The sequence below is a fragment of the Palaemon carinicauda genome, chromosome 40, assembly GCF_036898095.1.
Source record: "Palaemon carinicauda isolate YSFRI2023 chromosome 40, ASM3689809v2, whole genome shotgun sequence".
Classification (NCBI taxonomy): Eukaryota; Metazoa; Arthropoda; class Malacostraca; order Decapoda; family Palaemonidae; genus Palaemon; species Palaemon carinicauda.
The window spans coordinates 47,970,046-47,982,545 of NC_090764.1; the positions used below are offsets into that span (position 1 = coordinate 47,970,046).

General features: G+C 33.8%; 1 protein-coding gene across 7 annotated transcripts in view; it reads right to left on the bottom strand.

The window, feature by feature from the left end:
• Positions 1-12,500, bottom strand: part of LOC137631761 (DNA-binding protein RFX2-like) — a 375,379-nt gene that overhangs the window by 194,357 nt on the left and 168,522 nt on the right. For 6 of the 7 annotated variants that reach the window (XM_068363701.1, XM_068363700.1, XM_068363703.1 and 3 more), the window contains one exon: positions 799-913. In XM_068363701.1, coding sequence (XP_068219802.1) covers positions 799-913 — 115 coding nt within the window. The remainder of the gene's footprint in view (positions 1-798; positions 914-12,500) is intronic. The other variant, XM_068363699.1, reaches the window with a different exon arrangement.

Sequence of the window (12,500 nt, forward strand, 5' to 3'; positions counted from 1 at the left end):
TTTCAAGTAAAAAAAAGTGAATAGGAATAGTAAATAGAGATACTGGAGGGAGGGGGTTAATGTCCAGCTAAGTCAGAGAGTAGAAAAATTAAAAAGTTAGATACTGTACTATCATCATATATAAAAGAGGGAAAACAGATCAGAGGCTAACTCGCTACCTAGTAATCACTTCTTTTATCACCAATTGTATCAAATATTATGACCAAAATTGAATGTGTGTGAAATGAGCACGTACTAAGGGCCATGAAAAAACGGTGATTTATCGCCATTTATGAAATCAAAGAGATGTGGTAACTCCATAAAAATTACAGTTAAAATCTACCGAATTTAAAAGTTATACCTATTAGTGCTAAATAGACTAAGATATGTATTCAAATATATATGGAGTTAATATCATTACGGTTTATTCAATGGCAAAGCTCAGTATGGACAATTGAAAATGAACTTGCAAAGTTGCAAGAACTTTAAATAACCTGCCATCATGATCAATGGGCAAAAGTTTTTTCCAAGTTAGTAGAAATCAGATTATATGTAATAAAACATAAAAATCATGAAGGAAATTGGGATATAAAATTAACCATTATATTATATCATTAAGCTGACCAGCAAAAGGAAAAAAATTAATTACCGCTTATAAAAGTAGAAATTTTCTATTTAGGGAGTGGAAGACCGTCCGTTTGAAAAGAGGAAGAAGACAAAGATAAATGTGTAGCTATGTGAAACAGAGAAAACATAATATACAACAGGGGTACGACAGGGTTACGAGCATAAATACAGGTATGGGGCGTGGTTAGTTACATCTGTCCATTAGTGGAAGCATACAGAGGATCTGGCTCGACGTCTACATACTGGACATAAGCCCCTGGGACACCAACGCCGCCACTTGAATCCAGAGACCCGTCGCCTTCTGACGCTGTGCCAAGAAACAGAAATAAAAATAAGGTTAGATATTTTCTCATCACTTTTAATAAATGATTTCAGATCATAATCTTCAATATACAAAATACATAAAATGAAATTGCAAATAATTCATTGGTAATTCAATGTCAGGCCCAAGTGGAAAGAAACCTTTATGGGTTGTCCTGTTTCACTGAACAAAACTCTCTCTAGACTATATGAAGTAATAAACGTTAATCTGGACATAATTAGTTTTATCTTACTATGTTAATATCTAGGAAGCAAATGTTATTAAATATTCAATGTTTCACTGAAGAATACACAAAATGTATTTTTGGTGCACGGCCACTCAGATTAGGATCAGTTTCAAGTTGGTATTTGATATATACAATTAGATTTATATGTATGTATATGGAATACTATCTTCAAGTCCTTTGCAATTATGTACTTGCATAACTTAGGGTAATGATCGTCAATTTTGATTAAACATAGCACATATTAACTGAAAGTTATTCAGGAGTTTACTACAAACCCAAAACTAAAAATTCAGTAGCATAGATAATATTTCATCTACAATAAAAGATGGGGAGGTTTTACAGTTTAAATATTTCATAATAGACAAAGATTTCCCATATTCTTTTCAGACAGATAAAACATAATTTATATTTATATTCCCTAAGTTCTTCAAGTCTGACCTTCAAATGCTAAGGTCAAGGCAATCTTAATATCTTTATTGCTATGAAGTTTATGTGTAAGAAAATCTAATGGGTATTGGTACACCCAAAATTAATTATCAATGTTTCAGAGCACACAAACAGGCTGATAGATCATTTTCCTGAGTCAAACTCTCTGTTTAGTCATTTTAAGTTCAATGGTTCAGAATAGGTATGCTTAGTGCACTACTTGTTGATGTGCTCAAGGACGAAGAGGCATATAAAGATCACATTTCATTACTGAAAATAAAATACATGAAACAGACAATACACATTTTACATTCAAAATGTGCTTACGGTAAGATCTGTCCTAAAAAAAAAAAAAAAAATTCTACTAGAAAATGATGGTTTTCATGGTAACCCTTCTACGTAAAGCATTAAAAATGAAGAAATAGCTGAAAAGACCCGGTCTTCAGGATTTCCAACATATGCCAGATGACCTCAACTTGTAATTTTCTCAAAATAAGATTTGTGAATGGTATCAACTTATTCTCCATACTACAGACCACTATGATTTTCCTACTCCCAAATGCTCACTTAAATACCTAAATGATGAAAATACTTCAATGTGAAGTCATAAAGATTTCACTTAGCAACAAAACCAGTGGGAATTATAGAATAGATTCTTGAGAACTAGAGATTCTGAATTGCAATTGTAATGTATATAAAACTTTAAAGTGAATCTATGGTAACATCTCGATAGAATCTCTCTCCCTGAAAGATATAGCAGATATTTCCCAAGGTGTGGTGTAAGTGGAGAGTCCTTTCATGGTATCAATGATAAAAAATAAGACAATTTTACTCGGTACAAAAGCTACTAAAGCGTATTTTTGAGCTCAGAAATTCTTATATCGTCTGAATCACATTTCATGAAGCTTATGATGTTAAGATGCTTTAATGAGACTGACTGTAGCTTAAGCCATGGAAGGATTCCCTGGAATAGGCATATTGGAGTTACAATGATGTTATAAATGTTAATTCTAATCCACCAGAATGCTAAACTCAATTGACTTGTATACTGGGAGGGTAAAATGAAGAAATGCAAAGGCTTCCATGCCATTTAACCAGTGTGTTCAAGTGTCTCAATTCCAAGCTGATTGCTCCAGGGAAGCTTCAAGTATGGTCATTCAAACATCTTGAGACTTGGCAACAAACTGCAATGAGTACTCCCCTGAACTCAAAATCCTAAAAGCCTGCTAGAGGCTATCTCCCCCAAGAATGAGACTTTTATGTCTGTTCATGACATAGCAATTACAGCTCATCTTGTTGGTATGTACCTAAATCTTATAATCAAATAGATGTTTTTATATAATCAAAGTACGAAAACTTCAGTAACATCTACTGTATCATTAGCTCTCCCATTTGTTAAATAATAGCATATGCATGATTAAGAAGTCATTGCTAAACATCAAGAGGCTCATTTTCCTCCCCTGTTTAAGATAGACTAGAACATTTATATTTTTTCATTCATTTTATAGAGAATGGATTCTATCCATCTTCTGTGACCCATGACTCCAATTATCTCCATCTTCATCAAATCAAGAGAAACTAAATGTAGATATTAATGTTTCTAAAAGGATTCTCTTTGAAATATTATTAGATAGGCACATTAATGGTAGAAGATTCTCTTCTATTTGTTTTACTGTGACATAATAACAAGTACTTTTCTCTGATGGTTCCTTCAAAGTTGAGCTAATACTGTACTAAACATCATGAGCTCCTTGCTTTTATTGCCTAGATTCATCCAGACTAAATTTTTGACTGATCCAATTTTAGCCAGTGCTAACTGTATCGCTGATCATTAATTAAATTTCTTTATTATCCTCATATGACCTCGTCTCACTAACCAAATTTATGATGAATAAGTCAGCGTCTGCCTGCCTCCAACTTGCAAAATGAAACTACCTCTCTCATCTTTGAATTGCTATGTATACTACAGACCGCTCAGTTTGGACCACATATTCTGATGAGTCTTTCTTCTATGCCACTTTGCTAATATCCATGAAGCGCGAGATTTTGACATTTAACAAAATAAAAAATTCTTTATATGACTTCTCCTCCAAAGAACGCCAATGTAGGAGCCCCAACCCCGGGGAGTAGGCCCCGAGTAGTGCTTTCAATTCTGTCGAGTCCGACAAACACCGGCCCCCCCTCAGAATTTCAATGTCACCAGAAACATGATGACAGTGCCAAAGTCTAGTGATTCTTCTTTATAACGAGTTAAAAGTTTACCATAAAGAATTGCTTCCGTCATTTTGAATTATTTTAGTCCCGGACTTATTCAGTTATGTGTTGTGCCTTCCCCTGGTGTTATTTGTTATTTTACAGATAACAGTTCATGATTACCAGTTGCCTTGTCACTGTGCAGGTGTTTTATCTGCCATTAATGCACACAATCAAATTCTATGAGGGAGTTTTTCTTCTATTGTTTGATATTTGGATCTAATTTTTGCATAAGGATTTTATTTTTTACTTAACTTTACTCAGATACAGTTAATTTTGTCTACTAAAAGCTGTCCATCCCATGCTTATCCTTCTTTTAATTTCGGTATAGTGTCCTGGGAAAATGCTTGCTGTCTGCCCTAAGTACGTATATTCATTAACAATCCACAGAGGTTTCGCTCATGACCCGTATTTGTTGTCTGCATATTCTTAGTTTTACATACAAAAAGAAAATATAAGTAAGGTACTAACAGTTGTAATTTTCTTTAGAATAATGATAATGTAGGAAGATTTCTACATATAAACAATCATTCATATCCTAGAGGCAAGCTTAACAGTAGGTATCTTTTCAAAGGAATCCCAAGTAAGTTTTTAAACAAAACTGCATCAGAATTTATCCTAAAAGAAATGACGAAAAATTTACACATTGCTGAAATGCTCATCAGTTTCCACAGAAGAAATCTTAAATGTAAATCACTGTGTTCAGGTAATTTTCAACTTCTGGCAATATCTTACATTTATGGCCAATGGAAATTCACTTTTCACTAGGAATTCCTTTTTTCTTTAATCATACTCTATCATACAATTCCGGTTCAGTACAAAAGTGTCATGTCCGAAGAATTTCAAGACCGTATAATTACTTTGTGGCTTTTAAAATGGCCTTCCTGATTTAACATCTAATAAAAATGTCTTTATTATAAGTTATCTAGTGAAAATCTAAACCGAATTATAGAAAAATAAATCATTTTTTTTCAGGTGTACAAACTGTACACTTGAGATATTGCTTCATGCAAAATGTCTGCTTCATCAAATTTAATTCTACCTCCTACATTTAAACTGAAATCCAATTATACAATCATACCAATATCAAAACTGACAAAATCATAGAAAAAATGTAAAAGTAAAAATATGGGAAAAATTTGAGAGGGACAAATCTTATCTATAGAAAAAAAAAACAATAAATACATAAACATACAGAGATGTTTGAGAGATCAGCTCCTATTCAATTATCTGGAAAGTATGGTTGAGGCTTAATCCATCTGAGTAAGACTTCCTTCCATTCAATTAGTGTTGAATTATATCTTTTTCTATCTTCTCGCTATAGAATTTAATTCCAAAGTTAGTTATTTAATAATATCATGTTAATTCCATCTAAATGAACTCCAAAAAGGCTCACTTAGTCAATCGCCTAACTAGTTAATAAAATTTATCTTCATGCTTGCTATTATTAAGCATTATGAGTGACTAAATAGGTAGTTCTGTGATTGGTGTAAGGTTTGAAAGCCACTCATGAATGGCAAAGGCAAGGGACAGCAACAATGCCCTAGAGACTGACCACATATACATATGATTAGCGACCCCTCCCCTCTCTATCCAAGCTAGGACCAGGGAGGACCAGACAATGGCTACTGATGACTTAGCAGGTGGACCTAAAAGCTCTCCGAAAAAAACCATCCTTACGAGGTTGTAGACACTACGAGAAACTATCAAGCTTGAGTGGAACTCGAACCCCAGTACTGTATAGCAAAGTGCCAAGCAGGTACGTTTCAAATTCAACTGATATCCACTTGTTGTTCCTTCTAAATATTTCCCCATTGACCACATAATATTAACAGCATATATGGAAACAGTTCACCCAGTCATTCACCATAAATGTAAAATATTTTGTCAATTTCATCTTCACTTGAATAGATAACACTTAATAATTATGTAAATAAAAATATGAGATTCACGATTTACACTATTTTTGTCTCATGAGACAACTAAAGATCATAGAAAGGCTGTAAAAGGTATTTATTTACGCATAGTATATTCTCTAAATACACAATGAAAGGGCAGGATTATACTAGTTTACTCTTGCTATCCTCTTCCTTGAAAGGGTCTATTAATGAGGCTCTCCATCTTATTATACTGTGCCATCTTTTGAAAAATCTATTCCTTGAAACCTCAATATAAGAGCCTCTCAAAAGGTCCTATATCATAGGTCCCCGTAGCTAATTAATTGAGTAATCCCCTGTTTGCACAGTTGTTCTCTCACCTGATACACAACCAAATCTTCTTATTCTTCTAAATATCTTCCCCTTGAATTAATTAATACATTAATCTTTCTCAAGCAAAATTCAACAACCGTTGGACTGCATGATTAGTTTGTGACAGACTCATCCACCATCTCACTACATTTTTCGTTATATTTTGCACCTGCTCTACACAAAAGCAATTTAATTTATCCTCATATAGGGCTCTGTCTTATTAATTCTAAAAACGTAATTTTCATTCCCTTCCTTCTTTACCTGTACTGACAAATTGGTCAAATTCAAGGTCCTTCATCTTTCTTACTTTACCTGTAATGAGAAATTCATCTCTTTTCTGTTTTACCTGCACTGATTGTCTCTAATTCAAAGCACTTTACCTTTTCCTTCTTTATCAGTACTAACAAATTCGTCTTTGATTCAAGACACTTCATCCTTTGCTTCTTTACCTGTTACTGACAAATTCGTGTCTAATTCAACGTGATTTATCCTTTACTTCTTTACCTATAATAACAAATTCGTGTCTAATTTAAGGTGCTTTATCCTTTCCTTCTTTACCTGTACTGAAAAAAATTGTCACTAATTCAAGGTGCTTTATAATATCCTTTTTTACCTATACTGACAAATTCGTACATAATTCAATGTACTTTATCCTTTCCTTCTTTGCCTATATGATAAACTTGTCTCTAATTCAAGGCACTTTATCCTTTCCTTCTTTACCTGTACTGACAAATTAGTACCTAACTAAAGGTAGTTCATCCTTTCCTTCTTTGCTTATACTGATAAATTTGTCTCTAATTTAAGGCACTTTAACCTTTCCTTCTTTACTTGTACTGATAAATTCGTCTCTAATTCAAAGTGCTTTATCCTTTCCTTCTTTACATGTACTGATAAGTTCATCTCTAATTCAAGGTTCTTTATCAATTCCTTCTTTACCTGTACATGTACTGACAAATTCGTCTTCAATTCTAGATAGCCTATTTTATCCTCTCCTTTGCCTACAAAGATAAATTTGTCTTTAATTCAAGGCACTTTATCCTTTCCTTCTCTACCTGTACTGAAAAAAAATTAATCTCTAATTCAAGGTGCTTTATAATTTCCTTCTTTACTAATACTGACAAATTCGTACCTAATTCAATGTACTTTATCCCTTCCTTCTTTGACTAAACTGATAAATTTGTCTTTAATTCCAAGTACTTTATCCTTTCCTTCTTTACCTGTAATTACAAATTCATCACTAGTCTAAGGCACTTTATCGTTTCCTTCTTTACTTGTTTTGACAAATTCGTCTCTAATTCAAGATGCTTTATCCTTCCTTCTTTACCTGTACTGACAAATTGGTATCTAATTCAAAGCACGTTATCCTTTCCCTCTTTACCTGTACAGACAAATTCCTCTGTAATTCATGGCACTTTGTCCTTTCCTTCTTACCTGCAATGACAAATTCGTCTCTAATTCAAGGTACTGCATAATCTTTCCTTAACTGTACTATCAAATTTATATCTAATTCAAGGTTCTCTATCCATTCCTTCATAACCTGTACTGAAAAAAATTAATCTCTAATTCAAAATACTTCATCAGTTCCTTCTTTACCTGTACTGACAAATATTTTTGTAATTCATGGCACTTTATCTTTTCCTTCTTACTTATAATGAAAAATTCGCCTCTAATTCATGGTACTTTATCTTTTCCTTCTTACCTTTAATGAAAAATTCGTCTCCAATTCATGGTACTTTGTATTTTCCTTCTTTACCTGTGCTGACATATTTGCCTCTAATTCTAGGTACTTTACCTTTTCCTACTTTACCTCTACCGACAAATTGGTCTCTAATTTACGATGCTTTATCCTTCCTTCTTTACCTGTACTGACCAATTTGTCTCTAATTTAATGTGCTTTATCCTTTCCTTCTTTACCTGCACTGACATATTCATCTCTAATTCATGGTGCTTTATCTACTCCTAATTTACCTTTACTGGCAAATTCGTCTCTAATTCAAGGTATTTTATCCTATCCCTCTTCACCTGTTACTGACAAATTCGTCTCTAATTCAAGGTACTGTATCCTTTCCTTCTTTACCAGTACTGACAAATTTGTACCTAATCCATGGCACTTTATCCTTTCCTACTTAATCTTTACTAAAAAATATGTCTATAATTCAAGGCGCTTTATCCTTTCCTTCTTGACCAGTACTGATAAATTCGTCTCTTATTCGTGGCACTTTATCCTTTCCTACTTTATCTCTACTGACAAAATCGTCTCTAATTCAAGGAACTTTATCCATTCCTTCTTTACCTGTACTGATAAATTCGTTTCTAATTTAAGACACTTTATCCTTTCCTTCTATACCCGTACTGACAAGTTAGTCTCTAATTTAAAGGCCTTTATCCTTTCCGTCTTTACCTGTAATTACAAATTAATCTCTAATAAAAAGTCCTTCATCTTTCTTGCTTTACCTGTACTGACAAATTCGTCTCTAATATAAGGTGCTTTATCCTTTCATTCTTTACCTGTATTGACAAATTCCTCTCTAATTCATGGCACCTTATAATCTCCTTCTTTACCTGCACTGACAAATTTGTCTCATTGTTCTTTATAAAAGAAATCTTTGTCCTTTGAAAAATGAAGACGTGCACATATGGAGAACCATGCGAAAACGAATCAAGCCACAGCTACAACAGCGATATAATTTGGCCTCCTTCTTTTAGCAAAGGACGCACTTTTTCACGACTCAGCACGCCAATCAGTACAGCACAGAAATGCATTATTCAACAAACGAAATTAACGCAACATACATGCACATACATACCATGAAGTGATCGTAATTAACGCAACACACATGCACATACATACCATGAAGTGACCGTACCAGGCACATCAATTTACATTTATTACCTTATAAGAGTGCCAATTGAAAACATACTTACAAATAAGTAATCAACTGTCGGAATGCATTGTTCTGGTCATTTAACATGCAAATATATCAGCATCAAAAACTATCATCTTTTGTGAGAAAAAGAAAATAGAGTAAAAATACAATACTTGAAAACAAATATATATGAAATTTTTTGAAAGATGGAATATCCCTTGTACATAGGTTTCTTAGGAAATCGTAATGAATTATACCCTAACCTTTTCATTTTTTAAGCCTTCTGTTGTTCATAGAACCTTCCAGATGATATTCTTTCCAAATATTACAATTATCAGATAATTTCAAGCTGTAATAAAATGTAACTTCGTCTGAACCGCTTTCCAACATTAATTTCCCTGGTGAAAATAAATTAGAAAAATTTCCTAACTGGTTTCTTGGGAAATAAAAACATTGGCAATGGGAAAGTGACTAGTGAAGCGAGATTCACTAAATGGGTAGTCAGGGACCGAAAACTGGGCACCTTTTCAAGTCACGTGAAGCCACAATTGACAAAGGGCGCACGAAGCAACAAGAACTCATACTCTGTAATTGGAAAGCAAATTGGATATTGTATAAAAAAAAAAAATCAGAATGATAAAATGGCCATAAAATCTTCATTATTGTCAGGGGTGAATTTAAACAATTCTCAATTGGGTGTAGAGGTTAAGATGACTGTAGTGATCCTATGATGAAAAAAAAAATGCTCATCACATTAATTAGGAAAGATAAACGGGAATCTTTTTTGTTTCTTCCAAATTCCCTGATTAACTGCAGCCTTACATAAATTAAATGGGGGAAAAGCGAACACAGCATTAGCTTCAGTAAACTAGCTGCTTGGAACCTTTTCTCTGCACAAGTCTGTGGGTACCCTTTTAAAACCATGTCATGATGTTGAGAAATAACAATGCTACCAATAATAATTATGCCGTGACTAATGGAAACTACACATCTTACATGAAGTACCCCCATCATCTTCCATGTATTGAGCTTTACTCCAAACTAAGTGTGACTTTTGAATGACATGTCAACCAGAAAAAACTTAAATGTCAATTATGTCCTCACTTTAATGGTATCGTTTTTGCTTGTGATTTATTTAATAAAGCAACAATAAAAAATTACCCAAACACTCTTCTCGGACTAGATTTACAAATTAGGGCTACATTGGCTGGTGCAGGGCCTGTGAGGCCAGTCAGCCCTCAATTGCATCTGGGTGAAAACCCAGTAGTTATACTATGAAGTAATGGTTAGAAGAGAATGGATACCAAGATAGAAAAGGAAGTGGAAAAGGAGGTAAAGAAGAAGGATGCCCCTAGGGGCCTGAAGGAAGGCTAAAAAGACAAGTTATGCCTACAGCTCCGTGTACCACGTGAGGTTAAATTACAGCAATACTCAACTCTTCTTAACACTGTGTCCGTTAACTTTATCTTTCAATGAATTTATAATGACACAATCTAACAAAGTAGTCACACAATTTCACACTTTTCCCCCAGATCAATTCTTATGGATGATTCTTCTAAAACCAACATTTCCACAATTACTACAAATTCAATTCAGGGCTTTACCCTTTCTTTCACTTCCATCCTCATAATTCACAATTTATAATACTGTGGACTTTTCCATCAGGATTCAGGATATAGATTTAGATATTGAAAAGAGACTTCCCAGAGTTTACCTATCATTACATTTTCTGCAACACTATTTACTCTGAACATACAAATCCCTCCACCACTCCCCTTATATATTTTTGGATCAGGTAGTTTTCTAGTTTTCCTCTCACTCTATAAAAGCAACGAAGCCCAGATTCATTCAATAGATTTCTCACCCATTCTTATTTCATTTCACCTAACCAAAGATTACTTTCATTAGTATCTCTCAGGTTGTATGCCTTCCTAACATTCAAGGGGGCGACTTTTCTCGTTCTGTATCCCTCTTTATTACAATGAATTATTTGTTTTATGTCCTTTATACAATCACTTTACACTTGGGTCTAATATTTAAGTGACCCGGCACCGAAACATTTTACTTGGTTTTGGTTCTTCAAAATCTTATTATTGATTTTGCAATAATATACTGTATAGCATTTGGATACTTAGACCAACATCATTCACGATCAATAAAGTGGCTGTTAATAATCCCCGTTCAGAAGCATTACATTCATTGTTGAGCCTGCCATTAAGTAGCAATTCATTGATTGTTATTAGCCTGCCATTCAGTAGCAATTCATTGATTGTTATTAGCCTGCCATTCAGTAGTAATACATTGATTGTTATTAGACTGTCATTCAGTAGCAATTCATTGATTGTTATTAGCCTGCCATTCAATAGCAACTCTGTGATTGTTATTAGCCTGCCATTCAGTAGCAATTCATCCATTGTTATTAGCCTGCCATTCAGAAGCAATACATTGACTGTTATTACCCTGCCATTCAGAAGCAATATATTGATTGTTTTAATCTACCATTCAGTATTAATACGGTGATTGTTGTTAGCCTGACATTCAGTAGCAATACATCGATTGTTATTAGCCTGCCATTCATTAGCAATACATCGATTGTTATTAGCTTGCCATTCAGAAACAATATATTATAGTCTGCCATTCAGAAGCAATATATTATTAGCCTTCCATTCAGTAGCAATACGGTGATTATTATCAGCCTGCCATTAAGTAGCATTACATTGATTGTTATGATCCTGCAATTCAGAAGAAATACAGTGATTGTTATTAGCCTGTCATTCAATAAGAATACATTGATTGTTGTTAGCCTGACATTCAGTAGCAATTCATCGATCGTTATTAGCCTGTCATTCAGTAGCAATACATTGATTGTTTTAGTCTGCCATTCAGTAGCAATACGGTGATTGTTATTAGCCTGCCATTCAGTAGCAATACATTGGTTGTTATTAGCCTGTCACTCGGTAGCAACACATTGAATGTTATTAGCCTGCCATTAAGAAGCAATACATTCATTGTTTAAGTCTGTCATTCAGTAGCAATACATGGATTGTTATTAGCCTGCCATTCATTAGCATTACATTGATTGTTATTAGCCGACCATTCAGTAGTAGTAATACAGTAATTGTTATTAGCCTACTATTCAGCAGTAATACATTGATTGCTATAAGCCTGCCATTTAGTAGCAATACAGTGATTGTTATTAGCCTGATATAAAAAAGTGGGAGGCTCGACATTACAGGAACATTTCCCTCCAAGAGTCCAAAGCACAACGCTACCTAAGATTTTGCAATCTATCCATAAATATGAATATTTAGAAATAAAAGCGACGGTGATCAACTAGTTAATTGCAAGCTATTAAGCTGATTTCCAAAATTCTTTGAAAGTTACACATGAAAAATCAGTAATCGTAAATTCTTTCCTTTATTAAGAGCAGTCGTATTAGCCTTGTTTAAAGAAATCGTATGAGAACACTAATAAGCATGTGTCAAGTATCTAATTCTGTATCAAACACAAAAATAGGGATGTTAAAAGATAGGGAGGATATTAATGTAAAA